This window comes from Lolium perenne, chromosome 2 (genome assembly GCF_019359855.2).
Source record: "Lolium perenne isolate Kyuss_39 chromosome 2, Kyuss_2.0, whole genome shotgun sequence".
Classification (NCBI taxonomy): domain Eukaryota; kingdom Viridiplantae; phylum Streptophyta; class Magnoliopsida; order Poales; family Poaceae; genus Lolium; species Lolium perenne.
In genome coordinates, this window is record NC_067245.2 from 285,677,201 (window position 1) to 285,697,130 (window position 19,930).

Sequence of the window (19,930 nt, forward strand, 5' to 3'; positions counted from 1 at the left end):
ATTGAACTACTTCAATATCCATTCTATGTACTTTGACTTAAACTTATTATGTGTTTCAATCTATCTTCATAGATCTTGACACTAAATTTGTTTCAGTCCATATCCTTTCATTGAAGTTAATTTCTCAATGAAACCTTTTAATCAGAAACCTTTTAATCAAGTATATAATTACATTATTTATAACCAACTATATGTCATCTACATAAGTATTATAAATATGTCTCAGCGCTCCCACTTAATTTCTTGCAAATGCAAGCATCTTCATCGTTTCTGATGAAATCAAAAACTTTTTGACTATTTTATCCGGTGAAGATTCCAACTCCGCGATACTCACTTCATCCAATTGAAGTTTGTATACCTATCTAGTATTCCACGGACCAGCAAAACTCTTGGTTGTATCTCGTATACACCTATAATACACACTTCTGATAAGTAATGTATTTTTCCATCCTACTAGCATATCTCATAAAAGAAATATGTAGCGATTACTAGAATAATCCACATAGACTATAAGCATTGCTACGGAAGATCTAATCTTATCGTAGTCAACCTTTTGAACTTTGTCGTAAACAAATTTTCGACAAGTCGAGCTTCTTCAAGGATATTACATCCAAGTCCATCAATTTCATAGATCCATTTACTTTCAAAAAGTATTCATCTATCTTGGATTTCATGGCGTATAACCATTTTAACGGAGTCAGGGCCCATCATAACTTCTTTGTTTGTAGTTGGTTTATCATTGTTCAAAATCAATCCTTTGTCCACAAATAATTTATTTGATCACAAAGTAAACCATACCTACAAGGTTCAATAAGTACTTCGATCTCCATGACTATAACACTTTGTAGTCATGGGAGCCATGATCGTCGTGGCCGCTTCCAGAACCAATTCCGATGCTGTGCTACTCTGATCATTATGCTCAGGTTTATAAACCTTATCAAGTTCTATTGTCCTCCCACTCAAATACTTCGCTAGAAACAATTTCTCGGAAATAAGAAACATTGACAAACACTTTTGACTTTGTCTCCATAGTGGAAAGAATTCCCAATTAATTCTTTAGGATAACCAACAAAGACATTCATCCGATTTTGGTTGTAAACTTATTTACTTATGCTATGCATACCAAAATTTAAGAAGAGACTATTAGGGTTCATACCCATGCCATAACTCGTATGATATCATTTCAACGGATCATGATGATGCTCTATTTAGTGTAAAAACGGTAGTCTCTAAATCATAATCCACAAAAATAAAATGGCATCAATATTTTATCTCATCATTGATCCAACAAGGTTTGGATACATCTCTCGGATACTCCATCATCACTATGATAATCCAAGAAACGTGAGTTGAAAAACAATTTTATAACTCTCTTAGATGTTTGCTAAAAGTCGTAATTCAAATATTTCTACCATGATCAAATCATGGATATTTGACTTTTCTATTACGATGATTTCCACTTCATGCTGAAATTTGTTTGAATCCATTCAAATGTTTTAAACTTCTTCCTTATCGAATATATCCACATATATATACTCAATTCATTGTTGGAAGTTTTCATGAAGTAGAAGAATCTCCCGCACACAACTATGCCCAGTGAATCATATACATCATCATGTATGTTTCCACTAAGATAGTTGCCTGTTTCAACTCTTGGCCTATGAACGGTATTTTAGTCATTCTCTTTAGAAAAGATTTGCAAGCGCCAAACGATTCAAAAATCAAATGACTCCAAAAATCCATTTGCATGGAGTTCCTTCATGCGTTCCTTTCTAACATGACCTAAATGGCGGTTCCACAAATAAGTGGAATTCAAATCATTTGCCTTATGGCATTTTAGCGTCAGTATTATGTATGTGCGATTCACCATTAAGATTTATAATAACTTATCCATCGTAAATGGAGTAATTTCATAATTTGAACAACTCATTGTTTTTATTTGACCAGAGCAAAATAACAATTATTAAGTTCTTTATTATAAATTCTAAGGGCTAGGTAGAATGCCAACGACAAACATAATAACACTTTATTATGTTCCAGGCGTGCATTATTACCATATTCCTTATCAGTCACTTAGGCCATTGTATTCTTGTATTGTGTTGTTTTGTATGACACTTCATACCAACCAATATGGTACAAATACCCAAGAATTTCATTGTGTGACCAAACTAGGAATACAACCATAACATTTATATCATTTATATACACCTGAGCTGGACTTTCTAGTCTTTTCTTTTCTTTTTGCCAAAATATCTTTTGCAGTTTCTCTTTTAGCTTTCCTCATTATTCAGAAAAACACTTCAACATCATTAACTTCTAGGTTTGTTGGTCAAATACCAATAACCTTGAGGTTCTTACTTTGAAGTTGATCATCATATGACAAGTGTTCCAGATTTCACTATTTAGTAATTTTGTAATATGATGAACAATTTCACTCATAATTTTATCCATCATGACGACTTTCTGAGACCATGTTTGTACATGCTAGGCTTGTAAAGTTTAACCTCAGTATTCGCATGTGCAAATCTGGCTTGCACCCATTGTATGCACACGTAGAATCTATAACACCCGATCATCACGTGATGCTTCGAAACAACGATTCTTAGCAACGGTGCATACTAAGACAATCACTTCATGGATATGCGAATATCGTTAGTGCCCCAATAGTTGGAGGATTGGGACGCCTTGCGTCTCCAACCTTCGTACATTCCCATAAAACTTATGAGTTTATGTAGTCTCACCAAATTATATTCTATCATCTTGCAACAAGGTCTTAGATATCACATATATCTCATACCTTGATTATTTCTGAAAACTAAATTTTCAGCTCCTTACTTTTCAAACAGATTTGAACTTCAAGTTTCACGGAGACAAGATGAATTTAGGTACTAATTGAAACCATAGCTCTTTGAATCAACAATGTGAGATTTACTAAAAGTTTGCAAATATAACTTAATTATTTCTTGATTCTTTAACAATACGGTACCAGTCCGTAAAGTTTCTTGTCAGACTTAACAGTATTCTTATCTCAATTACAAGACTAGCGCATGGTAGAAAACGGATGCCAATACTACAAAATTAATACAAAATACTACTCAGACTATGTTCATGATAATTAGTTCATGTTTTAATCTAATTACTAATGAACTCCCACTTAATACAACATCCCTCATAGTTGCTAAGTGGTACACGATCCACATCCACTACACCAAAACCGATCATCACGTGAGATGATGTAGCTTCAATGGTTTCCGTTGTCCCGAGGCCATGTCTGTACATGCTAGGCTCGTCAAGCAAACCCAAGTATTCCGCGTGTGCAACATGGCTTACACCCGTTGTATGTGAACGTTGAGTCTATCACATCCGATCATCACGAGATGCTTCGAAATGACGAACTATAACAACGGTGCATACAAGGGGAGAACACTTTATTATCTTGATATTAATGTGAGGGATCATCTTATAATGCTACCGTCGCGTTCTAAGCAAAATAAGATGCATAAAGGATTAACATAACATGCAATTCATATGTGATATGATATGGCCCTTTAGTCTTTGCGCCTTCGATCTTCATCTCCAAAGCACGGACATGATCTCCATCATCAACGGGCATGATCTCCATCATCGTCGGCGTAGCGTCAAGGTCCATGGCGCCGTCTTCATGGTTGTTCACCTCATGTAGCAACTATTACAACTACTTTGAAATACTACTCAACATGAAATTTAAAGACAACCCTAAGGCTCCTGCCGGTTGCCACAATACAATAATGATCATCTCATACATATTCATCATCACATCATGGCCATATCACATCACCAAACACTGCAAAAACAAGTTAGACGTCTCTAATTTTGTTTGCATATTTTACGTGGTTTAGGGTTTTCGAGTAAGATCCAATCTACCTACGAACATGAACCACAACTGTGATACTAGTATTGTCAATAGAAAGAGTAAATTGAATCTTCACTATGGTGGGAGAGACAGACACCCGCAAAGCCACTTATGCAATACAAGTTGCATGTCGAACGTGGAGCAAGTCTCATGAACGCGGTCATGTAAAGTTAGCCCGAGCCGCTTCATCCCACCATGCCACAAATATGCAAAGTACTCGAACTAAGACAACAAAGCATCAACGCCCACAAAACAATTGTGTTCTACTCGTGCAACCAATCTATGCATAGACACGGCTCTGATACCACTGATGGGATTCGTAGCATAGAAAACAAAAAAATTCCTACCGCGAGAACGCAATCCAAGCCAAGATGCAATCTAGAAGATGGTAGCAACGAGGGGATGAACGAGACTAACCCTTGAAGATTTCCAAAGCCTACGAGATTAGATCTCGTTGTTGCAGAAGATGATCACTTGCCGCTTTCAAAAGCGCGTAGAAGATCTTGACGGTGCCACAATCGGGCAGCACATCCGTACTCGGTCACACGTTCGGTGTTGATGAAGACGACGTCCTTCTCCCCGTTCCAGCGGGCAGCGGAAGTAGTAGATCCTCCTCGGAATCCCAGCATCACGACGGCGTGGTGGCGGTGTCGATGGAGAACTCCGGCAGGGCTTCGCCTATGCGCTGCGGGAGTATTATGTGGAGGAGGGGCGCTAGGGTTTTGTGGAGAGAGAGAGGGGTAGGGCGCCGGCCATGGGGGCCCTGGGTGGTGCGGCCAAGAGTGGGCAGCCCCCTCCCTCTCCTCCTCATTATATAGGTGGAAATCCCCAAGTGTTGGTATCCAAGTCTTCGAATAAGACCCGAAACCAAAACCTACCAAAGGGACAAAACCTACCCAAGGGGGGAATCCCACTCAAGGTGGGACTCCCACCCCTTCCTTGGGGGGTTGGCCGGCCACCTATGGTGGAGCCCACCTGGGACTCCTCCCCTTAGGGTTTGGCCAGCCATGCAAGGTGGAGTCCCTCCGGGACTCCACTTTACATGGTGATTTCTTCCGGACTTTTCTAGAACCTTCTAGAACTGCCATAAATACACCGGATCATTTCCAAACTTGGAATATGACTTCATATATATGAATCTTATTCTCCGGACCATTTCGGACCTCCTCGTGATGTCCTGGATCCCATCCGAGACTCCGAACAAAACTTTGAACTCCATTCCTTATTCCATATCTACTTAAACGACATCAAACCTTAAGTGTGTCACCCTACGCTTCGCGAACTATGCAGACATGGTTGAGACTTCTCTCCGACCAATAACCAATAGCGGGATCTGGAGATCCATAATGGCTCCCACATATTCAACGATGACTTAGTGATCGACTAAACCATTCACATACGATACCGATTCCCTTTGTCACGCGATATTTTACTTGTCCGAGGTTTGATCATCGGTATCTCTATACCTCGTTCAACCTCGTCTCCTGACAAGTACTCTTTACTCGTACCGCGGTATGTGGTCTCTTACGAAGCATTCATATGCTTGGAAGCTAATTAGACGACATTCCACCGAGAGGGCCAAGAGTATATCTATCTGTCATCGGGATGGAAAAATCTCACTGTTGATCCATATGCCTCAACTCATACTTTCCGAATACCTAATCCCACCTTTATAACCACCCATTTACGCAGTGGCGTTTGATGTAATCAAAGTACCCTTCCGGCATAAGTGATTTATATGATCTCATGGTTGAAAGGACTAGGTAACTATGTATCGAAAGCTTTATAGCAAATGAACTTAATGATGTGATCTTATGATACGCTTAATTGGGTGTGTCCATTACATCATTCATTAATGACATAACCTTGTTATTAATAACATCCAATGTTCATGATCACGAAACCATGATCATCTATTAATCAACAAGCTAGTTATACAAGAGCCTTACTAGGGACTCCTTGTTGTTTACATAACACACATGTATCAATGTTTCGGTTAGTACAATTATAGCATGGTATGTAAACATTATCATAAACACAAAGATATATAATGATAACCATTTTATTATTGCCTCTTGGGCATATCTCCAACAGAGAGTCACTACGAGCATCATCGCGGTGAAAGTGGTCTTCATCCGGCTCCTCCTCTGCTCCCTCCTCTCTCCCGACAGGCTCGCTTGCACCGCCCCCAAGTGTGTAGTGACTAAAATGGAAGAAAGACCAAAATAAACGAAGAAGGTCAACACAAATAAGAGCCAACTAGGATCGAATAAATAAATGCCTCATACATTGTTAGTCAAAACAAATATTAACATTCCGGGATGGTGTAAGTGAGGTCAAGTCCGATGCACACGAGATTGATATTTGGGCCATCTTACCAGGCTCACTTACGCCACCCCAGAGTGTCTTCTCCTGTGTTCCTATAAAAGAGAGGTCGCTCAACTATAATAACACACATGAAACGATGCAGCCTCTCAGTTCCAGAACTTTGCGCCTATCAAGGTCTTCTCCATCCCGTCTCGCGGTGTGCATCGCGAGCCGGGACAGTAGGCCTCCGAAGCGCCGATGCTTGTGATCTTGTACGGGAGAGAGACGATAAGGTTTTTGGGAAGCACTTCTTCGCGACTACTGACTTCATCATGGACATGGACGAGTTCTTCCCTGATGACGACTTCTTCCCCGACATCAGCAACCTCTACGACGACATGGGCAACAACACCGGCAACGCAAACGGGTCTTCTACCATTGTCCCGTATTTTCGCATCATTCTTCTAGTCGAGATCATGATGCAGTTTCTAGCTCTAGTTTCTTATCTAGAATTGTTCTTATCATACTCTCTGATAGATGTCGTGACTAGTTTGAGTATCCTCTTTCTAGTTGTGATTTATCTATTTTCTATCTTAGTTATATAATGTGGAAAATTGGTAATATATCCAACAATCCAAAAATCTTATTACAGGCAATTTTCCCATGTTGGTTTTGCGGCGTCTCTGAGGCCACCTCCGTTTGAGGGTGTCAATTTTAAGAGATGAAGTGTCGGAACAATTCTCTGGCTCACAACCATGAGATGTTTTGAGGCAACTAAAGGCAAGCCTGAAGGAGAGCAACTAAAGGGATTTCTAGAAGAAGAGAGAAAAGAATATTATTTGCTCAGTTCCCTGAGAGTTCAATTTAACCCCTCGAGTCACGCTTGTGGGGAAAATATTCTACTGACACAACACTCTGCACTTGGAGTCCCAACGTATCAAGATTCTTTTTGGCGTTGTTGTTTACAGTCATCACTCGGTTATCTCTATACCCGAGCTCTTCACTTATGCACTTTACTTTGTGATATCCTTCGTGCTTGAAGTTATATATATTTTGCTATCAAATAGTTGCTTATCTTGCTTAGCATAAGTTGTTGGTGCATATAGGTGAACCATAGTATATAGGATTTAGGCTTGACAAAGTAAACACTACTTTTATTCCACATTTGTTAAGGCCATCTAGGAAAAAAAAATTAAACGCCTATTCACGCCCCCTCCCCCCTCCCCCCTCTAGGCGGCATCTGTGTCCTTTCAGGTTCGCCTAAGCTTGACAATCTGGCCTTGTATGTTAAATTTGGCAACAAAAAAAGTTGACAAATAAGGCACAAAATGAAAAAAAACACTAGATATGGTTCAATTGATCAATGTTTTAATGATGTGGTTGTCAATTTGTAAAAGAATGGGTGTATAAAGTGAAATGTTGACATGTTGATTTTATTTTGACTGCTTTTTATTGGTATTTTTTGCATTGTTTTGAAATGCGTTTGCATTGGTTCTCATGGTGGTGTATGTGTCTTCTTTTTTTACTGTAAATGGTGTTGTACGTCATAAATGATTTTCAGAAAGAAAAAAAGCTCACGAAAAGAATAGGGTTTCGCCACATGCTCAGGATTTTTTTTTTATTGTGTTGGCGTGTTTTGAATGTGAATGCTACATCGACTTTGAATGTTGACGAGATCGCGGAAAAATAACTTGATTTGACGATGTGTTAAAAAGAATGTTTGTTGTCGCGTCGGTGAGTATAAATTTACAACTTTAGGACGGTTGGGTAGTTGGCCGATGTGAGCTTCCGTATGCACGACCGACTGGTCTAGGGCTGTCCAGTTTTATATGGAATCATATTCTAATTATAATAGGTTGATGTCGATCTGACAGCTTTGTTATGTGTTATAAGCAGTGCGATCCAATCTTTTCTATTAGCAGTTCGGCGCTACCTTTGTCACGCACACGGATTTGAGCAAGTTGATCGTACTATAGAAATGTTTTTGGTATGAGTTTTCCAAAGGAAATCAACAAACAAAGTCAAATCTCTATGCAACAACAAAGAACTTGACTGGCTGGTAGATCTGGTATCGTGCTTGTGTGGGGGCAGCAGCTGGAATAAAATTGGCATCGGAATATGCCAGCTCCGAAGATCCCGATTAAGAGCCGACGTGCATTGTTTCCCAGTCGCTGAGCACGTACCTGCTGATCAGGCGCCTCACGTGTGTACGGGAGTAAGGACGCCATGGATTTGTCCTAAAAGAAAAGGGCGCCAAGGATAACAGCGACACGGATGCGTCTGTGTAACGTGGGACACATGATTATCCAGTGGATCAGCTAGCATTGTCATGTACTCCTTCCGGTGAACACGATCCTCCAACTCTTGTCTGTTGTCTCCGTCCCCTAACTTGATCTAGTTTCTTTTGTTTAGACCAAAATTGCAAACAGATGATTTTCCTGGGTGCCAGTCCATATGTTTGGTGAAGAGTTGGACAAATGTTTAGGCCAGGGTGATCCCCTTTTCTAAATAATAAATGGCCAAATGGCAAAATGTTAGGCTCCGATCCAAGAGATTCCTAGCTGTTTTGCTCGTGATCTTGGCATATCTCAACCAGCTCAGTTTCCCCATGTACTACTTTATAGTACTGGCCAATGAAATATGACTGTGCGCACACATACTGGCGGCAAGTGCATCGATGCCTCAACGACGGGACTGCGTCTTGGTCTTGGCCTCTTGGGGATTCCATCAGCGCTGGACCGTCTGAATTCAGCGATTCCTTCCGAGCCAAGTTGTTCATTTGTTTGCGATGCAGACCCGAGTTGTCATGTTTACCACATCACGAGACAGCGAGCCTTGTTATATGCGATAAATATTTCTACTTTCTAGCCCACCGTGCCAAACCAATTGTCGTACGAACTGGGACATAGTGTTTTTTAAATTAACATTGCTTTCAAGATTTTCGCCGAGCTGAAAATGACATGGTGAATGGACATATGGGATTTGACAACAAGGCTGGCACAAGAAAACCAACAATGACTTCTGAAGTGCAGTGATGAAAATGTCCGCTGTAAAAATACTTCTGACCATGCCCTATAGGCTAAGTGTTCTTAAGCGTCGCCTTTTCCAACAACATTTCCCAAAGATAATGCAATTTTTTCCTTTTATATTTCCAATCAATTGAAAAGGTTCTTAGCTCCTATAATATTTATTTCTTTTTGTTTTTCTAGTTTTCTGATAGAGTTACTCGAATTGTTTGGCCTCTCTTATTGACCAGTTTCATATGGAGTGGGAAAAATATAAAAAAGGTTTGCAATGTTTAGGATGTATACCTAATTGAAATGAAAACATACTCATCTTGTGTGTAAGAAAGCAGGTAGAATTACCTCTTACGTTTGTGGCATAAATAGCTGAAAATCTTAGAACCATTAGATACTTTTGTGCCTCGCCATATAATGTGACAAATGTAATGCGCCCAAGAAATACAAGCAAATATACAAAAATAAAATGAAAATACAATTGCAAACATAAGTGTAAATTGCACAAGAAATGCAATTTTGACAAATACAAAAATACAAAAAAAAAGTTTCTCCTAAAGTAAAAAAAGACTCATTGAACACGAGAGCGTGAACTTCGAATTTTTTTAGGTGCCTACATATTTTGTTGATTTGTCGTATGTCTCTTTAGGTGTCTGGAGTGGCACATGCTAGAAAGTTTGTTAATAACCTCATTATGATAGACCGAGAGGAGCGATTTTGGTTTTCTGTGCATCTGGTCGCCCCTAGCGGACAACAACCTCTCGCTAGCGGGAGGGTTTTCGTCCTTGTTTTTGGCAGTTTTAGTGTCTTCTTTAGCATGATGAGGCCACAACAGTATCTTGATGTCAGAATAAGATCATCCCAGCCCTATCATCGCTCCAATAGTGTTCTTAGTGCCGACGGAGGGCACGGGGAGTTGTGTGCCCGACAGATCTTTTGAGATCTTGTCGGTATTCTGATTTATGGTTGTCGGCATTGGTGATGGTTAATGGGTTAATGTTCTAGTGCGTTGGTTCTTTTGGGCCTTAGCGGGCCGACTTCACATATGTCTAGTACGACAAGCTCTACCACAAGAATCTTTGTCTGGCTTCGGTGATGGAGGGTCGAGGATGGCGGCGCGCGTTCGGACCGTTTCAGTGCTTGTAGCCTTCGCTAGGTGGGCCGATGATCTAGTTGTAATTTTTATTAGCTTTAGGCCTTTTGTTCTGCTACCGATGATGTAGATCGTTTGACCTTTTGGCAAAAAAAAACTTCATTATGCAAATCCATCCAAACATGTTGGTCATGTAAATTTATTTAACTTTTGGGTGATGCTTCCACATATGCAAGCATTCGGATGTCCCTTTTCGTAGTAAGTGCTTTTGAATATGATAAATTCAAACGAAAAGTCCTTTTGGCTCCCGAGCTCTAGTGTTATCGACATTTTAAAAAAAAAGGCATGATTATAAGTTATCAAAAACTCTAAAAATAATTCTGGAGATTGACCGTACTACATCTCATAATCATGCAAAACCACCCGAAATTATTTTTATTTTGTGCAAGAAAAAAAAAACAAAATATGATATGTTTTGGAGATTTAAAAATGTACTACTCAGATCTATACTTTTGTCGATTTTGTATAGCTCAGAGTATAAAGTATTTGAAATTGATATTTTACGCGTTTGCGAGATACATCATTTACTATATGTGGATTTGTTTTCAGAATTTTTTGAAACTTAAAAACATGATTTTTTTAAAAGTAAGATCAGTGGTGTCCAACTGTCCATGTGCACCAAATCTGCAATCAAATTCAAATAGTTAAATGTTGATGACATAAATAACCAGGCGGCCAAAGTGACAACGAGGCTTCCTCGATCTGGTCTCCTCCCCGGCGCTTAGCTTGTGCTTGGGGAATAAGATTGGTATCCGAATAGAATATACCACCTTCTAAGATACGGATTAAGATTTAAGCACAGGCTCAGGCTGTAGGCTGTTTTTTTTTTGAACAGCAAGAGATTTTATTCATATTAAATGCATTTTACAGAGAGAAGCGTGTAAGGATACACGCTAGATACATTAAGAATGTCTCTGCTCAGACATTGTCCTACTCCTGAAGATAAACAACCTATAGCTACAGTAGTGGACTGAATCTTCAGAGCTAGTCTAGCTTGATGATGAGCTTTCACATTCCTGCTTCTATGGATGTGTGATATCCTGCTGTGTTGGAAGGAAGGGCAAGACTGGATTTGTGCTAGCAACGGCCTGACCTCCCAATGACCTGGAGCAAGAAATATATCTGTAGCTGATGCCGCTGAAGCAAGTACAGAACTATCAGTGTAGAAGTATGGATCCTTGATGTGCATCAAATGTGCCAATATGGCAGCAAGGTGCAAGCCATACGCCTCAGCCTGTAGTGGAGAAGATGCCAAAGGGGCCAGAGCCGAAACGTGCAATTGTTGGCAGTGTTGGTTGCCTTGCAATTGAATGACTACTCCAATGCCTGTTTTTCCCGTTGCTCGATGCGATTCAACCCTCCAAGCTGCATCCGAGAATATAACGTTTCCTGCAAAAAGATCAGAGTTGTGCTGCTCTAGATTTGGAGGAGATATTTGCTGTTGATTGTCAACCATCAATAGCTTTTGCCGTTCTTCGGTGGATGTTGCTTCAAGCTTGGCACCCTGAATAATTGCATTGGCTACTGCATACACTTGGGGAGGTCTGCAATTCTTCCTGTCAAACAACACATCGTTTCTGGCTTTCCAAAGACACCAGAGATAAGTATATAAATTGGAAAGATTAATATGCGGGTGTCCAGAAGAAAGTAGAGATTGAATCATGCCAGGAATAGAGGGTTGAGCTGCAGCCAAATGTTCAGTTTTAATGTACCATGGATGAGAAAACCAAGCTGCCTTAGAGAAGGGGCAAAGAAATAGTAAATGCATTTCATCTTCAATAGCCCCACATCTTGAACAATTTTCTTTAATGTGTTTAGAGAGTCTGCTAGCTCTCTTACCTGTGGGTAATGCTTTTCGAAGAAGCCTCCATGCAAATGTCTGCACTCGTGGTGCCATCAGCTTATCCTTCCAAACCTGATTGAGAAGGTCCATGATCTGCTGGGGAACAATCTTGGGGCGATGCCTTGCAGGAAGGTGGAGATTATTAAAACAATGTTTATAAGCACTTTTTGAAGAGTGGTTGCCTGCAGGGGTTAGTTTCCATACCAAAGTGTCTTGACCAGCAGAGTTAATGATCGGTGTTCGAATGATAGCATTAGCAGTTTCAGAATTGAATAGAGAGCTAATCAAATCAATATTCCAGGCTTTGCGATTTGGCATCCATAGATCTTTAACTACAGCAGGATAATTGAAAGGATGTTGTTGTATTATGAGATGATCATAAATATTTTCCCAACCTGTAAACCAAGGAGAGCTCCAAATAGAGCTACTGCCATCGACAATTTGACAAATAGATGCTGAGATTAGGAGAGGCTTTACCTTGAGTATAGCAGCCCAAAAGGCTGACTTCGGCTTGTTCGACTTAGCTCTCCATATAAATGTATCGTGATGATATTTCGCCTTCAGGATCTGCGCCAGCTGGGAGTGGGGCTCCTTTGCCAATCTCCATGCCGCCAAGAGGATGAGACCCTGATTGATAGCCTGCAAGTTTCGTACACCAAGTCCTCCGATTTTCTTGTCAATGCAAATGTCAGCCCATGCGCGAAGACATAAGCTCTTTGTAGTTTGATCGTCTCTAACGCCCACCCACCAGAAATGTCTAATGATTGCAGTGAGTTTTGTAAGGAATTTTTTTGAAAAAAGAATGTTTGACATGTAGTACACAGGAATAGAGGAGAACACTGATTTTATAAGAGTTAATCTAGCAGCATGAGAGAGCCTGTTAGCTTTGTAAGCACTGAGCTTAGACCTGAATTTATCATAAATAAAAGCATAAGCTGCAGATCTATCTTTTGCTGGTAAAAGAAGAGGATGGCCTAGGTGCACAAAGTGATTATCGATGTCAGGAACCGGAAAGACTTGCTTAATGTTCTGTCTTGTCTGCATGTCAACATTTTTGCTAAACAAAATGCCAGATTTGTTCCAGTTTGGTATTTGCCCTGAGTGACGGCAAAACTGATTTAATATGCTAAAAACATTGGCAGCCTCTTGCATATTAGCTTTGCCACAAAGAAGCAAGTCATCTGCAAACATTAAAGAATGAATCTGAGGGCAATTTGGTCCTAGAGAAATACCTGTCAAATGGTTGGCTTGAAGAGCATCTTGCAATGCCAGCGATAGCTCGTTAACTGCAAGGACAAAAAGGCATGGTGATAGGGGACACCCCTGTCTTATCCCCCTGCTACTCTTGAAACTTCCAAAGGACTGGCCATTTATCATAACTGAAAAAGTTGGAGTAGAGATGCAGGCATGTACAAGTTTTATGAAGTGGCCATCAATACCTTTACGTGCTAGGGCGTTATCTATGAAGTTCCACTCTAGTCGATCGAAAGCTTTTGCTAGATCAATTTTTATCATAAAATCATGGCTATCCCAAGAAGTAAGAGAGAAAGAGTGGGCAATTTCTTGAGCAACAACAATATTATTACTAATGCGTCTACCTTGAATGAAAGCTTGTTGAGATGGATGGACATATTCAGGCAAGTGTTGCTTCAATCTATTTGCTAGGGACTTTGCAATGATTTTGTAAATAACGTTACACAAGCTTATTGGCCTAAAGTCAGAAGGCAGATGACACACTAGCTTCTTAGGAATGAGCGCAATTTGAGTATCATTAAGGTGAGGTGGCATGATACCTGTTGTGTAGAAACTCCTCACCAGATTGGTAACATCATCTCCTATCCAACTCCATGCCGAAATATAGAAGGCGACGTTGAAACCATCTGGTCCCGGAGAGGCATTCCTCTTCATTGATTTTAGAATTTCCCATACCTCCTGTTTGTCCGGGACAGAATTGGTGAAATCTTGTGTCTGTGGTGGCTCATTAGTATCCAAGTTGGTCCTGTCATTGTTAGTGGAGGAGGAGCAGAAAATATGTCGAAAGTAGTTAACAAATTCCTTCGCAATATCTTCAGGATCAAACAGTTTGTTTCCAAGGCTATCATTAATAGAAATGATGCGATTACGTCTTCTACGTTTGAGAACAGCATTATAGAAAAAGGATGTGTTTCTAAGGCTGTAGGCTGTAGCGACCGGTCATGGGCTGGTAGCAAGCGAGCTGCGAGTCCGCGCGCGGTGGCTCAGCGTGCACGGGACTCGCCGGTGCAGTCCAACCCTGGTGTGCTTGCGTGCGTGCGGGAGTGATCAGAGGGACACCATGGATGACGGTGACACGGGTGCATGGCCGGATAAGATAACGGCGACACGGGGGAATGTGTATAGCGTGGTGTGCATGTGCAACATCCGCTGGTAAGTCCATGGGAGAACGGTAGACCTGATCTTCCATGTTGAGATACATATCCTTGTATATCCGGATGTGTATCTTCTGTAGTTATGTATGTAGGATAACGTTGCATAGAAAACAAAAATTTTCCTACCGCGAACACGCAATCCAAGCCAAGATGCAATCTAGAAGACGGTAGCAACGAGGGGGTATCGAGTCTCACCCTTGAAGAGATTCCAAAGCCTACAAGATGAGGCTCTTGTTGCTGCGGTAGACGATCACTTGCCGCTTGCAAAAGCGCGTAGAAGATCTTGATCACGATCGGTTCCGGCGCCACGAACGGGCAGCACCTCCGTACTCGGTCACACGTTCGGTTGTTGATGAAGACGACGTCCACCTCCCCGTTCCAGCGGGCAGCGGAAGTAGTAGCTCCTCTTGAATCCGACAGCACGACGGCGTGGTGTCGGTGGCGGTGTAGAAGTCCGGCGGAGCTTCGCTAAGCTACGCGGGAAATATGAAGTGGAGGAGCAAAGCTAGGGTTTGGGAGGGGGTGGCCGGCCACTCAAGGGGGGCGGCCAAGCTATGGTCTTTGGGGTGGCCGGCCCCCTCCCTTGGCCCCTCATTATATAGGTGGATCCCAAGTGTTGGTGTCCAAGTCTTCGAATAAGACCCGAAACCAAAACCTTCCATAGGAGGGGGCAAACCTAGCCCAACTAGGACTCCCACCCAAAGGTGGGATTCCCACCTCCCATGTGGGGGTGGCCGGCCCCCTATGGTGGAGTCCACTTGGGACTCCACCCCCACTAGGGCTGGCCGGCCATGGAGGTGGAGTCCCTTGTGGACTCCACCTTCCTTGGTGGTTTCTTCCGGACTTTTCTAGAACCTTCTAGAACCTTCCATAGAACCTTCCGCGACATTTTATTCACATAAAATGACATCCTATATATGAATCTTATTCTCCGGACCATTCCGGAACTCCTCGTGATGTCCGGGATCTCATCCGGGACTCCGAACAAATATTCGAACTCCATTTCATAATTCAAGTGCTACCATTTCAACATCCAACTTTAAGTGTGTCACCCTACGGTTCGAGAACTATGCGGACATGGTTGAGTACTCACTCCGACCAATAACCAATAGCGGGATCTGGAGATCCATAATGGCTCCCACATATTCAACGATGACTTTAGTGATCGAATGAACCATTCACATAAATTACCAATTCCCTTTGTCTCACGATATTTTACTTGTCCGAGGTTTGATCTTCGGTATCACTCTATACCTTGTTCAACCTCGTCTCCTGACAAGTACTCTTTACTCGTACCGTGGTATGTGGTCTCTTATGAACTCTTTCATATGCTTGCAAGACATTAGACGACATTCCACCGAGAGGGCCCAGAGTATATCTATCCGTCATCGGGATGGACAAATCCCACTGTTGATCCATATGCCTCAACTCATACTTTCATGAAACTTAAACACACCTTTATAGCCACCCATTTACGCAAAGTGGTGTTTGGTGTAATCAAAGTACCTTTCCCAAGATAAGTGATTTACATGATCTCATGGTCATAAGGACTAGGTAACTATGTATCGAAAGCTTATAGCAAATAACTTAATGACGAGATCTTATGCTACGCTTAATTAGGTGTATCCATTATATCATTCACACAATGACATAACCTTGTTATTAATAACATCCAATGTTCATGATTATGAAACTAATCATCCATTAATCAACAAGCTAGTTTAAGAGGCATACTAGGGACTTCTTGTTTGTCTACATATCACACATGTACTAATGTTTCGGTTAATACAATTCTAGCATGATATATAAACATTTATCATAAACATAAAGATATAAATAATAACCACTTTATTATTGCCTCTAGGGCATATCTCCTTCAGTCTCCCACTTGCACTAGAGTCAATAATCTAGTTTACATTTGTAAAGATATAACACCTTGGTCTTCTCGGTGTTTTATCATGTATTGCTCACGGGAGAGGTTTTTAGTCGTCGGATCGACACGCTCGTAAACGTATGTATTTTGTAATTCATTTGCGTCTCAACGCATCACTCATTTCCAAATGAGTTGGCATTATATATGTTTGATCTTCTCGTGGAACCTTAATTCCATTATCTGAAATATGTCACTTATATTGTCACACACAATATAGCTTCAAAGTTCGACTCATCGAAACTACACCAAGTTCTCAAAGAACCTCTTGACTTAACATCCTTTGTCATTGTCAAAACAATGACATACTCTGCATTCTTTTGTAGAATCCGTCACAATATTTAGAACTCTTCTAAATCTAGCATAGACAACTTCCAGCTCATTGTGCTACCTTTTAAACAACACTTCGTCTAATTTGAGATTGAAATTATATTTTATATGTGACAAAACCAATATCGGTGTAACACCTTACAGCGATTTGTTTGTCATTTCTTCATACAAAAATATATATATCCTTAGTTCTTCTAAAGTACTCAAGGATATTCTTATCGTAAATCCAATGATCATCATATGAATCATTCGGGTATATGCTCATAACACTTTATAGCACATGATATCCGATTGTGTACATATTATTCGTGATCTATAATCACTCATGTGTTTTTACTCATTGAGTGTCGATACACTCAAGTCTTGTTAAACCTTCACATGACAAGAACATTTTCTTAATATTTCTATATTGAACTACTTCAATATCCATCATATGTACTTTGACTTAAACTTATTTATGTGTTTCAATCTATCTTCCTAGATCTTGACACTAAATTTGTTTCAGTCCATATCCTTTCATTGAAGTTAATTCTCAATGAAACCTTTTAATCAAGTATATAATTACATCATTTATAACCAACTATATGTCACCTACATAAAGTATTATAAATGTGTCTTAGCGCTCCCACTTAATTTCTTGCAAATGCAAGCCTCTTCATTGTCTCTGATGAAATAAAAAACTCTTTGACTATTTCATCTGGTGAAGATTCCAACTCCGTGATACTTACTTCATCCAATTGAAGCTTGTATACCTATCTAGTATTCCACGGACCAGCAAAACTCTTGGTTGTATCTTGTATACATACTTCTGTTAAGTAGTGTATTTTGCCATCCTACTAGCATATCTCATAAAAGAAATATGTAGTGATTACTAGAATAATCCACATAGACTATAAGCATTGCTACGGAAGATCTAATCTTATCGTATTCAACTCTTTGAACTTTGTCGTAAACAATTTTTCGACAAGTCAAGCTTTCTTCAAGGATATTTCATCCAAGTCTATCAATTTCATAGATCCATTTACTTTCATAAAGTATTCATCTATCTTGGATTTCATGGCGCATGGCCATTTTAATGGAGTCAGGGCCCATCATAACTTCTTTGTTTTGTAGTTGGTTTATCATTGTTCAAAATCAATCCTTTGTCCACAAATCATTTATTTGATCGCAAAGTAAACCATACCTACAAGGTTCAATATGTACTTCGATCTCCATGGCTAAAACACTTTGTAGTCATGAGAGCCATGATCGTCATGGCCGCTCCGAAACCAATTCGATGCTGTGCTACTGATCATTATGCTCGGGTTCATAAACCTTATCAAATTATATGGTCCTGCCACTCAAATACGTCACTCGAAACCATGTGTCGGAAATAAGAAACATTGACAAACACTTTTGTCTTTGTCTCGTGGGAAGAAGTCCCAATTAAATCTCCGGGATAACCAACAAAGACATTCATCCGATTTTGGTTGACTATTAGGGTTTATACCCATGCCATAACTTGTATGGTGTCATTTCAACGGATCATGATGATGCTCTATAAAGTGTAAAAGCGGTAGTCACTAAAGCATAATCCACAAAAATATAATGGCATCAATATTTTATCTCATCATTGATCCAACAAAGTTTGGATATATCTCTTGGATACTTCATCATCACTATGATACTCCAAGAAACGTAAGTTGTAGAACAATTTCATAACTCTCTTAGATGTTCGCTAAAACTCGTAATTCAAATATTTCCACCATGATCCAATCATAGATATTTGATTTCTATTACGATGATTTCCACTTCATGCTGAAATTTATTTGAATCCTATTCAAATATTTCAAACTTTTCCTTATTGAATATATCCACATATATACTCAATTCATTGTTTGAAAGTTTTCATGAAGTAGAAGAATCTTCCGCACACAACTATGCCCGATGAACCACATATATCATTATGTATGTTTTCACTAAGTTAGTTGCCCGTTCAACTCTTCGGCCTATGAACGGTATTTCAGTCATTACTTTTTAGAAAAGATTTTGCAAGTGCCAAACGATTCAACAAATCGAATGACTCCAAAAATCCATTTGCATGGAGTTCCTTCATGCGATCCTTTCTAACATGACCTAAATTGCGGTTCCACAAATAAGTGGAATTCAAATCATTTGCCTTATGGCATTTTAGCGTCAGTGTTATGTATGTGTGTTTCACCATTAAGATTTATAATAACTTATCCATTGTACATGGAGTAATGTCATAATTTAAACAACTCATTGTTTTCATTTGACCAGAGCAAAATAACAATTATTAAGTTCTTTATTATAAATTCTAAGGGCTAGATAGAATGCCAACGATGAACACAATAACACTTTATTTTTGTTCCAGACGTGCATTCCTATCATATTCCTTGTCAGTCACTTGGGCCATTGTATTCTTGTATTGCGTTGTTTTGTATGACACTTCATACCAACCAATATGGTACTAATACCCAAGAAATTCATTGTGTGACTTAACTAGGAATACAACCATAACATGTATATCATTTATATACACACGAGCTAGACTTTCTAGTCTTTTTTTCTTTTGCCAAAATATCTTTTGCGCTTTCTCTTTTAGCTTTCCTCATTATTGAAAAACATTTCAACATCAATAACTTCTAGGTTTGTTGGTCAAATACCAATAACCTTGAGGTTCTTACTTTGAAGTTGATCATCATATGACAAGTGTTTCAGATTTCACTATTAGTAACTTTGTAATACGATGAACAATTTCACTCATAATTTTATCCATCAATTCATGATAACTTTCCGAGACCATGTCTGTACATGCTAGGCTCATAAAGTTTAAACCTTAGTATTCGTATATGCAAATCTGGTTTGCACCCGTTGGAAGCACACGTAGAATCTATAACACCCGATCATCACGTGATGCTTCGAAACGACGAGTCTTAGCAACGGTGCATACTAAGGACAATCACTTCATGGATATGCGAATATCGTTAGTGCCCCAATAGTTGGAGGATTGGGACGCCTTGCGTCTTCAACCTTCGTACATTCCCATA

General features: G+C 39.9%; 1 protein-coding gene across 1 annotated transcript; it reads right to left on the reverse strand.

Annotated features, from left to right (window-relative positions):
• Positions 1 to 11,222: 11,222 nt before the first annotated feature.
• LOC139835832 (uncharacterized) lies at positions 11,223 to 14,296 on the reverse strand. The gene has a single exon (XM_071825701.1). The coding sequence runs from the start codon at positions 14,118 to 14,120 to the stop codon at positions 11,223 to 11,225; it is 2,898 nt and encodes a 965-aa protein (XP_071681802.1). The 5' UTR covers positions 14,121 to 14,296.
• Positions 14,297 to 19,930: the final 5,634 nt, after the last annotated feature.